The sequence below is a fragment of the Notolabrus celidotus genome, chromosome 24, assembly GCF_009762535.1.
Source record: "Notolabrus celidotus isolate fNotCel1 chromosome 24, fNotCel1.pri, whole genome shotgun sequence".
Taxonomy (NCBI): Eukaryota; Metazoa; Chordata; class Actinopteri; order Labriformes; family Labridae; genus Notolabrus; species Notolabrus celidotus.
The window spans coordinates 6,284,171-6,304,007 of NC_048295.1; the positions used below are offsets into that span (position 1 = coordinate 6,284,171).

The following is a 19,837-nucleotide window of genomic DNA, read 5'->3' on the forward strand; positions in this document are numbered from 1 at the left end:
CTAAAGGACCCGATGCTCAGTACCCAGACACTACCCATATTGTTTTCTTCAGTGGAGCTAAAAAAAGGGAAGCTGATTTACAGAGCTGTCTGGCACTGGAGCATACGGATGCATGACTGACTCAGCCTAATGGAGTTTTCAGCTTTGGATTTACACTTCTCCCGCTCTGCGTGGAGCGAAGCTGCGGATAAGTCCAAGCTGACTGCTGCACGTCTCTGTGGTGGTTATGTTAGTGCCGTGGGCTTGCGTTACAACTGTTTGACTCTCTGCAAACACCTCAGACATGTCTCTGAGGGCGGATTTAAATCAGCAATGTTTAAAAAGTGATAGTACAAAAATGTTGCAGATTCATTTTTCTTCATTTACTGCTTGATAAAACTGATTTTGCCTTTTTTATGAAGTTTCCCAGGGTAATAAAACAAAAGGCCAAGGGATGAGGAGTGCAGTGGTCATGCAGCATTGCTGAGGGCCCTGCTTTTGGTTGCAATGAAGATCATCACAGTCTTGTGGTTATAGACAAAGCCCCCCACAGCCATACAGTGGATGAATGAACTGATTTGCAATATACATCATTTTATTTTTTATTTTATTTATTATTTCTTCTTCCTTAGAGTTTATTGTACTTATTTAATTCTGTTAATTAATTTATTCTTTATTTCTGTCTTTGTTTCTTTCTTTATTATTGTATTATTTAATTAACTTTATTTGTTATTTTAATTATTTTATTTTTTTACATCTTGTTTTTATTTATTTATTTGTTATATATTTGGATTTATTCTTTTTTTTCTTTAAAATTAATTGTACTTATTTAATTATATTTCTTCTTTCTTTATTTCTTATATTCAATTTGTATTTTTTTTTTTTTAATGTTTTTACTATTTTATTTCATTTTTTGTATTTTTTAAAATTCCCAGCATTCCCTGAGACAAAAACCTCTGGCCTTTTATGTTAATTTCATTAAGTCTGCAAAGTAAAGTTCCTGAGGTCACCTGTCTCCCCAGCGTTGCCCTTTCTGAAGGACCCTCACGTTACAGTCCGACCCAGAGAACCAGAATTGATTTCGCTGGGAATCCAACATTAGCGTGTTAACTGGACCTAAATCAGTTTTGTGTGTGTCGGATTGCTGGACTGCCATCAGGGCAGCGCTGTGTAACTGCATGCAGCTGCCCACAAACGCTGGCTTCAACAAATTACCCATTTCACAGCTCACAAAGCATTTAGCCGCCAAACTATGTGAATGAATCCATTCCTGTGCTTTTGGAAGGACACTCTCTCATGTGAATGCTCTATAACTATTGGCCTAGCGTCATTGAGCCATGTCTTTAACTAAAGTAAGCATTCTGGACACTATTTAACATCTTTAATGTGTTGCATTTGTGCAAGTTTCTCAAATAGTGGCCTCCCCTAAATATAAGGACAGAGAGAAACCCATTTAATGACTGCAAGGTTGCTGTAGCTCTGCTAATTAGATATGCAAACAAAACAATTAGAAAAAAGTACATTTTTAACATTAGATAATAGTCACATGAGGTATTCGATTCTGAATTTTTTAACGATGACTCAAATGGTGGCCTCCCCCAAATATAAGGAGTGAGAGAGATGTATGGAAATTGCAAATCTGCTTCAGTTCAGCTGAAACACTTGGTCATAATTACAGACAGCAAATGACAAGTTGGGTTGAAGTCATGAGATGGTAGACTCAAGGACCAGCCCTCTACTGTGTGAAGGCAGACCATGAGCAGCGGCTTGGATCCAGTTATCCTTTATAATTCCTTCGTTTTGGAGCGATTGTCAGGGGACATTGAAGCAGCTAATAGCCCCCATAGCTGCAGCTTTGGTCCAGATTTAATGAATGCTATATGACCCTGAAAACTGATTTCCTTAATCCACTTACATTTCTTTAGATTATATGCGGTGGTAAGCCTGTTAGGCCGTAGAGCTGTGGCGAATCGGGCAATGAGTGTTGGAAAGTTAACAACTGTGGTCTTAACAGAATCCAGTATGTAAAAAACTTCAGTAATATAAATGATTTCTTCATCACCTGTAGCAATAAGCTTGAGTATGTCTCAGGGGTTCTTTCTACAGTATTTATTGAGGAGATGGAAAAAGACAGAAGGATCAAGGTCTCTCCCTATAATTACAAAGATAGCACAGTCGCTCTCTGTCCCCAGTGGAAGCTCTGAGGCGTCACTCCCTATCCCTTCATATTGTATAAAGACTGTTCTATCAGCCCGGGAATGGCATCATTGCTTGTAAATTAATTTGGGGTTCCTGTCAGTCGGGGCCTTCTCCTCTCTTATCTGGCGGTGTAATATAGGAAGCTGAGAGGCTTGGGAGATACTGTTGAGAGCGCAGGAGGAGAGGGGTATGTAGGGGGGATGGAGGTGAGTATTAAAGAGAAGAAAGATAGATAAAAGGGAAGAGAGATGCAAGGACAAAACAAGAGAGGCGAGTGAGAGAAGCCAATGGGATCCAGCTAGGATGTCAAGAGCGGATTCGAGGAAGGGCCTGACTCAGTGATAAGTGAATATGGTCCGCCGTCCTATTTTCCACCCAGGCACACACAAGCTATTTGTCATCCAGACTGGACTCTGCGCCAAGAGGCCTTCACCTATCAGCACTATTTGTCCCTGTGTCACAGCCAGCGGATAAATCTTCTCCAGCAGATCCTTGTTTAAATCCACCCTCTATTACCAGAGGTCCAGGCCTTTCATGGCCATATGTGTTCGACACACACAGACATATACACACACCTCTGACCCCTTCAGTTGTTTCTAATTAACCCCTCACCCGCTGGATGTAGCCTCAATTCCCTAATGGCAATAAATGGGCCTGACTAAAGTCCCATTAGTGGCGGGAGTCATGATGGCAAATTAGTAGAGCATTGACTAAATGATGGGATGGCGCTGAGGCTGAGTCCATTCAGTACAATGTTAAATTTGACTAATATTCCATTTACTATTTTTTAAACAGATATATTGAGGCAAAACTTGTCCAAAACATGCAGTGAATATACAAAATATTATCATTTGTAGTAGTTGTTGTAGTATTATAATTATTACTTTCATTATCATTCTCTTAATTATTATTATAATTATAATTGTTCTTTGTATTTTCATTATTACTATTATTATGATGACTATTATTATTATTTGTAGTAGTATTAGTAGTTTTAGTAGCATCATTATCATTACTTTTCTAGTTATTATTGTTCTTTGTGTTATTATTATTATCATTAGTAGTAGTAGTGGTATTAGTTGTAGTAGTAGTCCTCATTTTCCTATTATTTTTGTTCTTTGTTTTATTATTATAACTATTTTATTATTTATATTAGTAGTATTATTAATATTATGTTGTTTGGGGTCCTTTATTGTAAAGATGCTTATGTTAATTATTATTTAACTACCTGTTTCATAACTGGGCGGTTCATCTCATTTACAAACATGACAGGGGAAAATTATAATTGTTTAAATAACACTTAAACGCAGCAACACCACAACCTACAATAACATGGCAGATCTGTTGCATTGCATCACATTAGATTATAGATGTCGCCTTGTAAGAAAATTCATCACTCAATATAATAAGCTAATTTAAATTGCTGCTTCCTTCCATTTATTAATATTATATCATCTTCGCAAATTCTTGTAAAATTAGTATTTTGTGTTGTGTAAACGATGTTAAAAATCTGTTGTGTATTTTTACATCATGTAGATGTTTCATGATTATTCTAATGGACTAATCTCACATTGTTCTGTTTAATAAATAATGTTAAATTATAAGATCTCAGTGCTTCTTACATGTTGCCAAATGTGAGGGTACTATAGGTCATGTAATGTTAAAAACAGTAAGACCACAAAAAGAACATTACAGTGTAAAAAAATGTTTATAATTAACTGTCTTTTTTTTGTGTGTAAGTGTTTGAACTAACATAGACCATCCTTTCATTGTGTTATTGTGAGAGTTGGTAGTTATGATGAGGAGGCAGTACAGGCTAATTACATCCATGTTTGTGTGTAAACAGTAATTATTTTTACTCTGCATTTCCACATTAAACAAAAAAAGTGCTTCTTTTTTCATGACTGTCACAGCAGGAAATAAACCTCCTTTTATTTCACACTCACGAGCAACAATAAGCGAAACAAGCCTGGAATTTGGGTTGTACGTATATTTGGCAGACCTCCAGCACGGCAAAAACACCAGAGGCTATTTAAGCCAATAAACAATAAGACATGCATCATCTAGTGTGGCCCATTCTGCGTGGTTGGAAGGGAAACTGCAAGAAGAATTGGTTCACGGCCAAAAGCTGGGAACATGGAGGATGGATGAACCCTGCCCAGTTTGTTCAGATATATAAAACACAGTCTTCAGGATTTAAGGAAACTTTAAGAGCAGGTCAAACATGCTGTGAAATATATGCATGCAACAGCAAAAAAAATTGATTCATAGAAATATTAAAATGTTAAATAATCTAAAAAAAAAAAGATTATTCCTGATTTGTCGTGAGCTTGTGCCAGCAATGCTGAATAACAGACACAGGTTTGATTACATAGATTCTTTGTCATCTACTGCCATCTGGTGGAGTGTTGCAAGCACAGTCATGAACATGAATCTCAGTGTCAATTTCTTCAGTAGCCCCTGCTATCATTCTATGAATGTGACTGTGGTGTATTATCACTTTAAGTACTGTAAAAGTGCATTATGAGTGTAGTCTAATCACCTGTTCTAGAGATCTATTCATAAGTATTTTATTCATACAACCTTTTAAATTAAAATCACAGAGGAACAATAAAAGCAATAGTTTTACTACCCTTCAGAAATAGGTGGAACCTCCTCTTTGGATCACCTTTTCTCCTTTCTTGTGGTCTCACAGTTATTTTCTTGGCCTTGTTTCTTTTTAAATAAGCACTTTTGAATTTGTTATAGAACAGTAAAGTTAGCAAGACAGTCACGAAACTTAAGCTGCAGAGATTTGAAAGCAGCTGGATTAAATCCTTAACAGTGGATTAATTGTCTTATGAAGGGCGGCTGTGGCTTAGTGGTGGAGTCGGTCCTCTCTCAATTGGAAGGTAGGGGGCTAGATCTAAGGTCCACATGCTGAAGTGACCTTGTGCAAGAACAGCTAAGCAGCCCTGTCACTGTGCTGTTGGTGTGTGAATGGGCAAGAAAGCACTTGATAAACTCAGTCCATACACCATTTATTATTAAAACGTCATCGCTTCTTACTCCGGGACTCCCTCCGCTCTGTTTTTGAGTTTGCACTGTTTGGTGATGCCTTCACAGGAGCATCAAGGTTTGAGCTGCTTTGACTTGTTTCTGCAAGAACAGGGTTATGGAGCCCCCCTGTGGCCAATGCTGCCTGCTGCAACTTGATCTGCTGGATATCACAAAGCAGGGAAGCCTCATCAGTCAGACTTGCAAGCATCTGGTCTTGTGTGGTCCTCACGGCCGTACGCACCAAGGCCAAAATCTCCTGCAAGACAGGTCATGAGAGTTGTTCCCAAACACTTTATATGTTGTGTTCCTTTGTGAGTCTTACCTGTTCATTAAGCTCCTCATCTTCAGGAACACTGACCTCCCCAAGAGTGACCCGTGCACCTTCTCGAAGCACCCTCAGCTCCTCTGCCTTCTGTTGTAACAATAAGGTCAGCTTGGCTTGATGACACTGATGCTCCCAATCACACGGATCCATTCCCTGAGGGGGGGGAATTATTTCTTAATTTAAAGAGCCAACTCAACAGACTACTGCACTGTTGTTGCCAATAACCACGGTTTCATTACCTGTGCTAGAGGACAAGGTGTTGGCGGCAACTCCACCTCCAGGTGCCGCTGAGCTATAGTAACACTAACGGCTCCCCTCACCACCGCCTGGAATAGCCTCCGTCGAGTGGTGCAGGTGCTTGTGAGGAAGTTGGTGAATTCATGTCGCTGGGCGGAGGTGATGTTTGGAAAACACTCAGCCAGTGCATCTCCCAACAAGGACAGAAGGCCAGGTATGTCAAGCCCTAAAGGATGGAGGACACAAGGAAACAGTGAACTTTGTTGAATTAAATTGCAGGATTTGAAGGTAGAGCCATGTTTTCAGCACCGCTCTGACCTTCCAGTCGTGGAAAGATGTCTTTGGCCATCACCGCCGTCCGGATCACATCCGGCCAGGGGAAGCCACGGTCTGAGGCGTACATGGTGACATCATACACAAAGTCCTGATGGAAGCGCTGCTGGTCATCGCAGAACTCTGGCCATGAGAAGTGACTGCTGAGCCTCTGCAGACCCACATCTCGCTGTAACAGAGAACACACATGTGCAACTTATAGACATACATTATCTAAAGCGATCCCCATGCATTTGAACCAGTTTCTGGATGCAATTTTGAGCCCATGCAGTGGGTTCCACTACAGAGTCAAGTCTGTTCTAATGCAGTGCCACTTAGGAACATTATTCTGGAATTGCTTTGGATTTTCCCACTTGTAAAAGCATTATTAGGATTTATCTTAGACATAAGGTAAAAAAAAAGACTAGATAAGACGAGAATCTGGCCCTCAGGAGTTACCCTGCCTCCTGTTTTGATCAGCTTGGACCTCCTGTGTGTCTTTAACCTCTCTAAAGTCATTAAATAACTCCTTTTATTATATTTTCCACTGATAGACTTACACTTCCGGGTGTTAATGTGACGCCCACCTACCTGTTGTCTCGCGATCTGTGATATTTCTCTCTCTGTGAAGGAATCCATCCTCGAAAGAAGCAGACGCGTCTAGTTGCCATGGGAAACAGACGCTGTCAACGTGATTACGTCAGAGGCAGGCTGCTTGTCACGTGTCTGAGAAAGAAAGTAGACTCTGTCGTGCGCAACCTTTAATTTTGAATAAAAACGTAATGAATTTATAGAATAAATAAAAGTTGGTTACTTATTATTTAAATTTTGCATTTTATGTTATGTAAATAAAACGCCAATATCCCTAAACCGCAACTGAACCGCATGCCATGTTTTATTTTGAAGGGTAAATCAGTGCGCTTCCGGTTCTACAGCTGTTGACTTCACGCTGCACGCACGTCTCATATCCTCCAGCAAGATACCAGAACGCGCAGTGCTCACTCTGATATTTCGTTACTCTGCTTATCCACAGGTGACCTGACTCAAACATCAAACCATCCAACATCTCTTTCTTCACTTTGTGGATCTATAACCGGCTGTTTGTCCTCCATCCGGCATGCGTTCATCACGGTAAGACCTGATCCTCTGTGTAAGTCCGAGACATCTGTTTATGATAAAGGGAATTAGCAGGCACAAAGGGGAGTTAGTGGACCACTAGATTTAGGCGACACATGATATAATCTCCTTACTGCTGTCTTCTGGTATTGTTCTCATGATTGAACCAGTACTTGAGTTAGTTTTTCATTAGAAGGGAATTACAAGTAAGATGGATTATTTATTATCTATCACAATTTATTGAGGAAGGATTGTCTTTGTAAAGTTGTGCACATTGAAAACAACAGCAACAATTTTTAAATCACATTTAGAGGAATATTTGTGGTCATTTTCACATTTAATTTTGTTGTGGCCAATATGTTTCAGTTAAAATCACTGTTAAATCTCAATGTAAATGTTAAATTACATTTTTAAATGTTATATCTAAATGTTAAATGTTGTTTCTCTATCTTAAATATTTAGCTCTGTAAATTCACACTGCCACCTAGCAGAAATCCCAAAATAAAAGCATCATAAAGTGATACAGACATATAGCTGGAGTTATCCACCTGGAATTCCCATCAGCACTGAGAGTTGTACAAACCTCCTGTCAGCTCAGGAACCACTCATCCTGACTACCTGCTTTTCTGACAGACCCACCCACTCTCTAATGCTTTGATTTTACCAAAGACAATGCTCCATTGATGACCAATAACTAGTTGTTTAGCAAAAGTGTACATCATTAACTTCCATCCTCCAAAATAATCAGTAGATAGGTTCGTCCTGGAAGCATCAGTCTTGAAATGGTTTTCCTTGGTTCCTTGCCTCTGAATGTTGTGTTGTTTGTCTGTGTGACTCTTGTGAGGCCAAAGACAATTGTCCACATAGTTTAGTAATAATGAATGCTTCAATAAGTGAAAGGTTTATAAAAATAGCATGATATGTTATGCTAGACCCACCCACTCTCCCTCTCTCTCCATTAAAGCACGTGAAGCAGATTCTGATTGACCCTTAAGGAACTAAATAAAACTGTATTACACTAAATGTGCTCTATAAATAAGATTTTCAGTTTAAGGATTCTGTAAACAATCTGTAAATACTACATTCCTTTGTGAACTGTCCTTGGTTTTCTCAAAAGCATAAAAATAGTGTATTACCTTGAATATTACAAGAAGGTGTCCCTGAGCAGGAGATGGATGAATCACTCTGACTGAATCAGAAAGTTGAAAGGCTTTTAACCCTTTAAAAACACCAGAAACTGCATTTGTCAAAGTTTGTTACATCAAATTGCATGATTATGATTTATCACCTTTTGTTTGTCACAGCTGAGCAGAGCTGATGAGTATTTTCATATCAGCAGTGGATCAAATGACTGCTTATCAATGAAAGATAAGCACTTGTGTTGATGAGCTGGCAGACTTATTCCCCTGATCTGCAGTTGGTTGCCTTTCAATAGGAAGGTAAACAGTTTAATTTGTTGTTTGATGTATAGCCGGGCTAGAGATAAACCGATTAGCCAGTTGGGTCAATTAATTGGGCCAATTATTGGCATTTTGAAATAGTCATGAAAAATGTCTGCAGACATTGCAGGCAGTGTTGTGAGTGTGGCTGCTATCAAGGGAAGATAATGCCCACTTATGATAGCATATAAAATCTAAAACAGCTACTAGCTAGTGTTTAAAATAAATTATTTTATGGTGTATAAAATAATTTAGTTCAGTATTGCTTCTGTCTATCCATCTGAAATATATCCCCAGCTAAGATAACCATGTAAATCAGTGGTTGAGAGGAAAACAGAGGTAAAAGGAGTCTGCAAATTGGACTCTTATTCTTAAAGAAAATAATAACAACAATAGTTAAAAATAATTCAGATTCTTATTATTAACTAGAGGTGATAGAGGTGTAAATAGGCCACAGTTTCACTACATCCTCTTTTGAAAGTTTATAAAAATAAAGTTATGTTATTCTAATGCTAGCTTAAGTGCTATCTTAACATTAACATTTCGCCCATGTTACTTCATACCCATTTGCTTCAGGGGCAAATGTTGTATTGCTTACTCCACAACCTTTACTTAAGGCCCAACACTCTCACTCCACCTGGAGGTGATTTCACTGTTTAACATTTGACTTTACCCTGACTGTCCCAAAATAGAATTTCATGATATATACATTCACCTCAATAATTATAATTCATAAATATGTTCTGTCTTATTATTCAACAACATTTCTATTTATAATACGATGTTGTTCAATAAAATGTTAAAAGGCCAGACAAAAAAAGTGATTTTTAAAAATAAATGATTCGTTAATGGTTCTTTGTGGTCATGATTTCCTCATTGTTGATTTTCTACCACTCCTTAAATAAAACCAGCTTGGCTCGACACAGTTTAATAGGAGCAGTTGGTGTTGCAGTAATGTTTCTTTAGAGGAGGCGCCCTGCTGTCAGACAGATTGTCTTTAATTACAATCCTCTCCGACTTGAGTGTGTGTGTGTGTGTGCTAATGTGTGTGTACTAATGTGTGTGTGTGTGACAGAGAATGAGAAAAACACAGAAAGAGACAGAGAGAACATTAAGAAAGAAAGGAGGAACTAAAGGTAGTTAAAGACTCTGATTTCACAGTAAAACTTGTATTCAATTATAAGTTGCAAGATGTGTATCTACTCATACACACTATTTAAAATTCAAATTCATCATTTTCTTCCTGCTAAGTTTCCCTCATAGTGTAACTCAAACGTCAACACATCAAACTAATTCAGCATGTGCTTCCTCTCCAGGTCAGGTGTATCGTGCATAAGAACCACACTTGTCTTGCCACCATCTTGGCCTCGCCATCGCAACCCCTCCCCTTCTCCCACACACACCTTCTTAAGCAGGCTTTCAGTTCTATCCTTAGCCTCCACCCTCCCACCCCCTGCCCTCTCCTCTCTCCTCATTTCTCCTCTCTTGGTCCATCCCCTCCCTACCTTGTGTGTCTGATTACCAACTGCCATTTTACCCTGGGAGCTGTGTGAGCCGGGGACTCTCGGCTGTATGACTCAAGTTAGCCGCCACACACACACACACATAAACATATAGGCGCAAAGTGCTGACTTGACACGGAATATACCTCTACAGTTTTTGCAAACCTCTTTGGACCATGTTTCCTGAGCATGTGAGTAGTGTGTTTCATGGAGGGAGGTAAAATAGAGGAAGTGGTTAACTTTTCAGTGTGTGATTGTGTGTTCTTATGTAAGGGTTCTTTAAAAGTCTGAAGTTCAAAGATGGTTCTTCCACTGATAGAATTATATGGCTTATATACAATATGGCTTTTTATCCCACCTGTAGGGCCATTTTCTATGGTGTTATAGTTGTTTAATTACTTGATATGTAATTTAACATTCATCCTCTTATTTTGAAATGTCCAAAATTTAAGAGCTACTTTGCAAATGTCTTTGTTCATTTTATAATGCTGCTGTTGAATATTAGCATCCTATAACTGCATTTTCTTTCAGGTGTCCATTCAGGCATTCACAAAGACCATGCCCAAAATTTCAGAGTCAGTCTTTTTAAAAAATGGATTGAAATAAACGCTCCTTAAGCAAACCACGTCACCCAGCTGAGTTTATTTAAAGCTCATCCCAATGAGCTTCACTCTTTGTTGGTGCTGCTTCACATTGGACACTAATAATTGGCTCTCTTGTAATAGTCTTGAACTTATAAAGTGATTTCAAATTTTGGTTTCATAATGGTTTGGAAGAATTGCATTTCTTCCAAACCATTATGAAACCAAGGGGTGATATTTTAAGCGTAAAGTTGTGAAGAGAGACTGTGCTAACAGGATTAGGAGGCCGAGCGTCACGTTGGGGGTGTCTACAGCTAACAGCACTGATTTGGCCTCCACTCAGCACTCATGGGACTTAGAAGCCTGCTAAGCCTGCTGATAGCTTTCACCTTTTTCTGTAACTTATCTTAAGTGTGCAAAACAAACATTCACGATGAGCATTATTGCACTCCTGCTGAAAATAACCAGAGTGAGTGTTGTTGATTTATGTTTTGTATGTTATGTAAATATTACATTATTCATGTTGGTGGTTTGGAAGCATGACGGGAACCTTTTTTGTCTCTTATTCTATCTATACGAGTGCTTGGCCACTTTAATAAATGCAGCAAACTTTGGGAATCTCCATTTTTAACATTGCTGTAGAAGTTCATGACCCTGCTTTTGATGTTTCAGTTGACAACTCACATCCAAGTCCAAAGATCTATTGAAAGGTAGAACATTTTTAAAGAACCATAGGAATCAGGAAATTGGCAAACCTTTTAAGTTGAACAGTCAATGAACCATCTACCTAGATGCTTCCTACTTTGATGTGGAAGCGACGTTGTGCAGAATGCATCTCTTGCTGTTGCAGAGTGACATTTGTAACACGCTTACGTGTGAAGTATAAGTCCTGTTAGTGAATGTCCTGTCCTGAGTCCTCTGTCAAACACCCCGATTAGGAGTTGTGACCTTGTGAGTGTGATTAGGGAGTGGAAAGCAAAAGGAACTTTAACCCATTAAAAACATGATAAATTAAAATCTTGTTTAATTTAAGGGATGGTATAGCATTAAGCAAGTTACAGTGGCAAGGACAAACTTCATTTAACAGGCAGAAACCTCCAGCTGGACCAGACTCATGTTAGCTACTAGCAAGGAAAGGTAATAAAGATCTCCTGTGACACAGCTTCTTTTTTAATCATACACCTTTGTGTGTGTGTCCCTCAGGTGTGTGTGAGACTGCAGTATACGTTCAGTCCAGGCAGGGATGTGGGATCCCCAGCCCCCGTCTAAACATGCCTCACCCCTATCCCCACAACCACCCTCCAACCTACACCGCCCCCATGTGATCACCGACACCCCGGCCAAGCGGATCACCTTCTACAAAAGCGGGGACAGCCAGTTTGGGGGCGTCAGGATGGCGGTCCACAAGCGGAGCTTCAAGTGCTTTGATGCCCTGCTGGATGACCTTTCCCAGAAGGTCAGTCTGACTGAGTCTCAGAGTTGTGATGTGAACAATTCCCTTTGTAGATGCAGCTGTTCTGCTCTTTCATTTCACCCTACCTCTTGAATGTTTAACTTTTATGAAACCTTCTTCTTTGTTGCATGCTTACGTTCAAATCCAGGTGCCCCTCCCATTCGGCGTGCGAACCGTGACAACTCCACAGGGCACTCACACCATCAAACACCTCGAGCAGCTCCAGGACGGCGGCTGCTACCTCTGCTCTGACCGGCGCCAGGCTAAGCCAATCAACATGGAGCTGGCCAGAAAACATCCAGGCGTCTGGTACAACGATAACAGAAGGCCACATCGTCCTGAAACCTCGTCTTCAACACATACTGGACATATGCCTTACAAGAAGCGGCGGATCCTCCTCGTGAAAAACAGTGAGCCGGGGATAAGGAGGAGTATAGTGTTGAGCAGGAGGTCAACAAGGAGCCTGAGGTCCTTTCTTGAAGAGGTGTCAGAGGTCATGCAGTTTCATGTCCGCAAGCTATACACTGCAGAGGGACGCAGGGTAAGAAGTGGATCGTTGTGTGTGCTTCAAATGACACCCTCTATGTTGGAAAATCCTAACACTGCTAATTTGTTCCTAGATTGAGAGCGTGCAAAGCCTGATGACTTGTTCCGGGGTGTTGGTGTGTGTCGGTCGTGAAGCCTTCAGCCCAATGCTGGTCAACTTTATCAGGAAGAGCTCAGAGGAAAGGCTGCCCGGTTTGAACAGCAGGTCCCCTGGTCTTGGCCCAAGGACCCCTGGTAACGGTGCTCGGTCTCCAGGTACTCAAGGAGTAAGATCGCCACCTCATGGAGCTCAATCTAGAGCAAGCGAGTACAGTGAGGTGTATGAAAGCAGGAAAAATGGTGAGTTTGATTAAATTGTTTGTAGGTATTTAAGGGGTCAAAACTTTGAAAAGTGTCTATCTTGAAGCTGATTTTTGTTTCTCTTTCTCTCTTGTTAGTTAACTTTGGTCTGGAGACCAAGAAAAGCATCATCCACCCTCGTTCGGATTCCTCAAACCGCTCCGCCCGTTTCTCCCTGTCATCGGAGAAGTCATACGGCAATGGTGTCAGTGCGTACTCCCAGGCCAAACCGGCTATCATGAACGAAGACATTGAAAAGCGTGTCCTGGTCAACAAAGATGGCAGCCTCTCCGTGGAAATGAGGGTGCGATTTCGCCTACGCAATGATGAAACCCTCCAGTGGTCCACACAAATTAAGAAATCTCCATCCTTGACCAATGAGTGCTGCCCACTAAGCCAGGCTCAGCCTCATTACCTGCAGCAGGGCCAATCAGAGAGCTGCTCTGACCCTGATTCCACTGCTTACGACCACGAAGGCGTCCATTGTTCCCGACAAACTCTGCAGCATGCCCCTCATGGAAACACCTGCCCCTGTTGCTGTCAGAGAGCGGAACAGCAGTACGATTTCTGGGAGAACCCGGCACACAGCTGCAAACCGCCTCCTGTCCCTCCCCCACATGCGCACAGCCACACCCACACCATGATGCGACACACGCACTCCTCTAGCTCTTCCTCATCATGTAACTCCAGGAGGGTGGTGCGCTGTCGTGCTCGGCTCTCGGGCACAGAGCAGAAACAACTTATGCAGGAGGAGACGTGTGTGACGGAGCAGGTGGAGCGCAGAGTAGAGGTGGAGCAGGATGGAGAAACGCACGTAGAGGTGTGCAAGGTGAGCCGATGCTCCAGCCGTAGTGAAGTAGTCGCTACAGATAGCAACTTACAGCTACATAGCCGAAAGTCAGTTGAGGATGATTCCCTGATGGAAGTAGAAGGAGAGCGACCACTGTCCACTGTGAGCAGCTCCTCACATGTCTTGCAATTGCTAAAGGAGGACCAGGATGAGGAAGGGATTGAAAATGGAAGCCGGGGAGTATCTGCAGCTTCATCCTGTCACTGTGGGGAAGCCACTGTAGATTCAAAGAATGAAGAAGAGGAGATGGATCAAGCTCCCAGTGTGAAGCACAGCAGGGCCTCTTGCAGATCCAGTAAAACCAAGGGGCAGAATTCAGAGGATAATGGATCTGCAGATGATGAGGATGAAGAGATAAAGAGAGTTGTGAGTAGCTTGTCTGGTCGCACAGGAGGTTCTCTGCATTCAAGGGCTTCCAGTGTGTGTCCTCATTGTGGCGGCTGCAAAAGAGGGGCTGATTCTGTCACCCCAAAGCCTGCTACGCCTCTCTCCAGCCAAGAGACCGCCAATAATAACAGTGAAAATGAGGGCTCAGATGTTTCTGTTGTTTCAACACAATCCAACAAAACCAACCTCACCAACAACGGGCGCATCTCTGCAGACAGAGCATCCGGCTGCATGTCCAAAATGTCCAATCCTGAGGCGGCGGGGAATGAGGAGCAGGAGAGAGCTGGTAGTACTGCGTCAGCTAGAAGCCACAGGTCATGTAAATCCCACAAGTCAAGTTGTAAAGGAAGCACTGGTGTTCCAGCGGACAATGATGGAGATAAGAGCCCCAGTGCCATGTCTGCAAGGTCTGGCAAGTCTCACAAGTCCAGCTGTAAAGCTGAATCGCCTGACATAAGGACAAGAGAGGAAGCAGAGGGAGAGAATGCTGTAGAGAGAGCACAAAGCGCCTTGTCAGCTAAATCTGGTGCTTCATCAAAGACCTGTGCTTCAGTCAAATTAAGTGTTAAGGCTGCTTCCCCAACTGAGGATTCAGCTCCTGAAGAAGATAACACTAGCAATAGAAGTCACAGCGCCCTCTCTGTTAAGTCTAATACTGACAAGGTAGACCAGACTGGCAGTGCATTGTCTGCTAAATCAACTAAATCACATCTTTCCGCAAAATCCGGCACGTCTCACAGGTCTAAATGTAGTCACTGTGCAAGAGCAGTATCTCCAGGGGATAATCCTGGTATCCAAGTAACAGGTGAGGATGAAGGTATGGAGGCTGAGGAGAGAGCAGGGAGTGCCATATCAGCCCTGTCCAATCTGACTGCCAAGTCTAACAAATCCCACAAATCCAAAGCCTCTAAAAGGTCAATTTCTCCCAGATCTGAGGCTGGAGGAGATGCAGAAAAAAGGTCTGTGAGTCAAATGTCAGGTGTATCAGTTAAATCTAACTTGTCAGTTAAGTCCTCAAAGCATAACGACAACACTGATGAAGTTGTAGCACCAGCTGAGGAGGAAGAAAAGGAGATGGAGGAAGAGGAAACAGAGCAGAGGCCGGCGAGTGCAAGGTCTGCAAAATTGGAAATAGACAAGAGGTCAGCGAGTGCAATGTCCTCTAAATCTCACAAATCCAACTGTGAAGGTTCTGAAAAAGGAGACGATGCAGGAGACGGTGAAAAGGATGAGGACCGGGCTGCCAGTGCTTTATCTAGTAAATCAGCGTCAGGGAAGTCACACATCTCTGCAAAGTCCTCCAAGTCCCAGAAATCACACAAATCCACAGCAGCTCCAAATCCAGATGAAGATGGAGATAAGAGTCAAGAGCGGGTGGCAAGTGCACTGTCGGTCAAGTCAAAATCATCAGCGAGGACCAGCACTTCTCACAAGTCGAGCTGTAGCAAGAATCTAAAATTAGAGTCACCAATTCAGAATGTCATCACCATTCAAACACCAGGAGGTGCTGATGAGGAAGGAAATGAGACCACAGAGAGACCACTAAGTGCTGCATCCGCTAAATCTGGAAAATCCAATCTTTCATCTGCTTTGATGCACAAGTCTGATATTGCTGTTATTGAAACTGCGGATGAAGAGAAAGTTGCAACCCCCTCACCTAAACCTCCCAGCAGTCCTAAATCCACCGTGCAACAGTTGTTGCCTGGCCCTGATGTTGGAGAGACGAGAGGGCAGAGTGCCTTGTCGGTTCATTCCAAAACTTCCACTAAATCCGGCAGATCTAAATGTCGATGTGGAGCAGCATCAGCACATGATAAGGCAAACAAAGAGAAGGATGATGAGGAGATGAAAAGTGAGGGCGCTTCTGAGGCGGCTGGTAGCATACGGTCATCCTCAACCAGGAGACGGGGGAGGGAATCGGAAGGTACAGGGCGACCACTGAGCCAAAATTCAGGATCAGTCTCTCTTGGGTTGCCAGAAGACCAAGAAACAGCTGATTCGGACAGCGGGAAGTCCACTGTTTCTTTCCACATTACCACTGAGAGAAGAAGCAGAAGGAAGACTGCAACCCCTAATGGCGCCAAAAGCTCAGAACAGTTGGCTGTGAAGGAAAATCTGCTTGAGACAGGGTCCATTAAGTCTAGAAAGTCTAGTGCTAGTAGCAGTAAGAGTCATTTGTCTCACAAGAATCCAGCAGGTGATATCCCTACCATTGAAGCACCAGAAGGGATTGATGATCAAGGGGAAACAGGTAGTGTGAGGTCTGTTTCAACAACAAAAGCTAGCAATGCAGATGCCCAAAGTCATAGGGCCTCAACTGCAATGTCATCAGCAAGTGCTAAAGTCCGCAACAAGTCCCCTTCAAGTGCCACTGCAAAAAGAAAAGCAGCAGACTCAGGGAAAAGTGAAACTGAAGATCCTGTAGACAGTAGACCAGCTAGCAAGACGGAAGGGATTCAAGATATCACAGAGAAAACAGCCTCTGTCCACTCCAAGAGTCTGTGCTGTCTCAGGCCTGAGTCTGCAGCTTCGGCTCACTCAGGGTCAAAAATGAAAGCCTCAAAGGAGAGTAAAGGAGAGGGTTCAGTCAAACTAGACTCTTTGGATCCTCTTAAAAGTCCAAAGGCCAGATCCTCTGGTAGTAGCAAAAGAAAGACAATGACGAAAGAAGCACCTATTATTTCCTCAAGCCCCTGCCCCGTACACAGCTCCAGACCATGCAGCAAAGAGGAGGCGTATAGTGAGAGCACTCTGTCCCACTCACTGTCTGCTGCTGACCTCCTGAAGGAAACCATCGCTGCTGCACGTCCACACAGCCGCCAGTCAAAGACCAGTGACAAGCCCAGGAGTGAGAGAAGTGGGAAATGTCACAGAAGTCGGAACCAGCGACATCAAGAGGAGACACAAGAGCTGACCCCTGCTTGTCTGCCGAACGCCTCCCCAAACGAGGTCGTGAGCGAGTGGCTGCGGAGCATTCCCACCGACAACACCATGCTCACACTCGGGGACGAGCTGAACGAGGACAGGGATCTGGAGACAGCTGTGGATGAGGAACCCAAAGAGGAGATACCGAAGGAACAAGAGAGTCCTGAAGACGAGAAAGTGGACCAGGAGGAGAGTGTGGAGGCTAAAGAAGAAGATAAGGAGAAAGAGGAGGAAGATGAATGTGATGCAGCAGAAGAGAAGGGTTTGGAGCAACCTGCGGGTGATGCGGTGGTCGGTTCTTCTCAGCCCAACCATCAAGAGTCGAGCGGCGAGTCAAGGAACTGGAACTCTTCAGCTGCAGTGATGAAGGTTCTTCTGAGTTCTTCTCTTGGTCGGTGTCGCAGCATGCCTGAGGTACGGTAATGACTTTATGTTCAAGTGATTAAATACCAACTTTATCATCAATCATTACAGAACAATATACTTTCTTTTATCTCCTCTAGGTGTCTCCAGTCTATGGTCGACGACTCAGCACATCAGCCAGAGGACTCTTGGACTGCTTGGCCCAGCTCCAGCTCATTGAGCCTGCAGTGTGCCCTGAACGGCAGAAGCACCACAACCAGCAATATGAGGACATCATGGCAATCCTTCAATCTCTCTGGCTCGCCGAACCAGAGAACATCCCAGGAAAGGACTCTAACGGAGACCAGATAAGCCCACCAAGGTCCTCATCTGGGGTTGGTATGAGCAGTGGCTCGGCGGGGTCAGGGAAGGAGAATGGAAATCAGGGTGAGGATGAAACAAACAATACCAAAACTAAGGGGACAGAATCATTGCATGAAGAGGAGGAAGTGGACAAGGTTGCAGAAGCAGAAAATGTAGAGAAGGAGGAGGTTGAGGCAGAGCCAGAGGAGCTTAAGATAGACGTAGACATCGCAGAAGAAGCGGTGGATGCTGAAGAACAGAACACAGATCTTCCAAGTGAGGACAACCCAAAAGCTGTTGAGACACCCTCATCATCAGACAAGAGCTCTGCAAACAGCAGCTCAAAGTCACGCACTGATAATGAGACACAGGAGGACTCAAGCACAGGCACTCCTCCAACCGTCCTGCGTGCCCCTTTGTCAAAAAGACCGTCCCAAGACCCTGATCCAGTGTGGATCCTGCACCTTCTGAAGAAGCTGGAGAAACAGTTCATGAACCACTACATTACTGCAATGGCAGAGTTCAAAGTCCGTTGGGACCTGGACGACAGCCTCATCCTGGACACCATGATTTCTGAGCTGAAGGAGGAAGTTAGTCGACGCATCCAGAACAGCATCGAACGAGAAATGAGTAAGATCCAGAGTCGAGCCGGCAAAGGAGGGAGGTCACCTCGGCCGCCGCTGGGTGGGAACCTTTCCAGGGAGTCCACCATGACGGAGAAGAGACGCCGCATGTTGAAGGTAAATCCACTTCAAATGTGATATCTTGTACTGATTGAAGGCAGACACATAATGTTTGATGTTATGTTTCAGGTCATGAAGAACAAGTCGGTGAAGACGGCAGACTCGCTCAGCGATGGAGAAAACACAGCTGACTTCAGTGACCAGCGAAGCGATGACGAGTACTGCCCCTGTGATGCATGTGTGCGCAAAAAAATGGCCGCCCGACCTCTCAGAATGAACCCAAATGCAGCTGAAGCCCCGGTCATGATGGAGTTTGACCTCCTTAAGATTCTGCAGCTCAAGAAAGGCCCGTCTCCAGCACCTGTTGATGTGCCACAAGCTGAGGTGGTCCAAGAAGAAGAGGAGGAGGAGGAGAATAATCTAGAGGTAGTTGAGGAGGAGGAGGAGGAAGAGGGGGATGAGAGTAAAGAAGATATTAAAGCTGATGTTGTTTTAGAGGAGACGATCCCAGAAGAAGATGAGGAAATAGCAGAAGATGAAGAAGAAGAAGGGGTTGAAGCAGTAGAAGAGGAGGAGGCTGAAAATGAGGAAAATAGTGGGGAGCAAGAAGAGGGAGAAGAGGAAACCTCAGATAATGGAGATGTGGAGGAAGAGGAGGAGGGAGAATGCCAATGCCAGTGTGCAGTACACGTAGAGGAAGGTGAGGGAGAGGAGGCAGCGGCAGAAACAGAGGATGCTGAGGAGACTTGCGACAACACAGGCGAGGATGAGGCAGCAGATGGTGATGAGAAAACAGAGGATGAAGAGGGGGAGACAGGAACAGGAGAAGAAGAGGAGGAGAGTGACAAGGAGACAGCAAAAGGGGAAGCAACAGGTGAAGGAGAGACCACTGAGGGCGAGGTGTCCGACTCAAAGCCTGAGGACGAAGAAGGAGAAACAACAGGAAGGGAGAGCGGAGAGGAAGGACCGTCTGGGGAAACAGGGGATGACAGCGATGTAAAAGAGGCATCGAATGAGGAATCCAAGCAGGAGGAGGAGGAAAATGGCAGTGCATCAGCAGAGGCAGGGGATGAAGAGGACGGAGATGACTGCACAGGAGAGGATGATAAGGGAGGAGAGAGCGGAGAGCAGGAGGTGGAGGCCTCGGAGGAGGAACTAACATCACCACAGGTAGGTTGAAGGGAGCGTCTTAAACCGAGTTCCCTGAAGTCCCTCAAAGG

At 43.5% G+C, this 19,837-nt stretch overlaps 2 protein-coding genes across 3 annotated transcripts in view; one reads left to right on the forward strand and one right to left on the reverse strand.

Annotated features, from left to right (window-relative positions):
* rp1l1a (rp1 like 1a) overlaps positions 1-19,837 on the forward strand; it is an 80,169-nt gene that overhangs the window by 57,445 nt on the left and 2,887 nt on the right. For both annotated transcript variants that reach the window (XM_034677780.1, XM_034677779.1), the window contains exons 3-9: positions 7,125-7,222; positions 11,933-12,185; positions 12,331-12,723; positions 12,803-13,067; positions 13,166-17,643; positions 17,733-18,674; positions 18,747-19,787. In XM_034677780.1, coding sequence (XP_034533671.1) covers positions 11,973-12,185; positions 12,331-12,723; positions 12,803-13,067; positions 13,166-17,643; positions 17,733-18,674; positions 18,747-19,787 — 7,332 coding nt within the window. In that variant the 5' untranslated portion in view covers positions 7,125-7,222; positions 11,933-11,972. The remainder of the gene's footprint in view (positions 1-7,124; positions 7,223-11,932; positions 12,186-12,330; positions 12,724-12,802; positions 13,068-13,165; positions 17,644-17,732; positions 18,675-18,746; positions 19,788-19,837) is intronic.
* Positions 5,182-6,808, reverse strand: c24h8orf74 (chromosome 24 C8orf74 homolog). Its single transcript, XM_034677781.1, has 5 exons — positions 6,683-6,808; positions 6,098-6,281; positions 5,782-6,005; positions 5,540-5,695; positions 5,182-5,473 (listed from the first exon to the last, which is right to left on the reverse strand). Exons 1-5 carry the CDS (start codon positions 6,728-6,730, stop codon positions 5,213-5,215), a joined length of 873 nt encoding a protein of 290 aa, XP_034533672.1. The 5' UTR covers positions 6,731-6,808; the 3' UTR covers positions 5,182-5,212.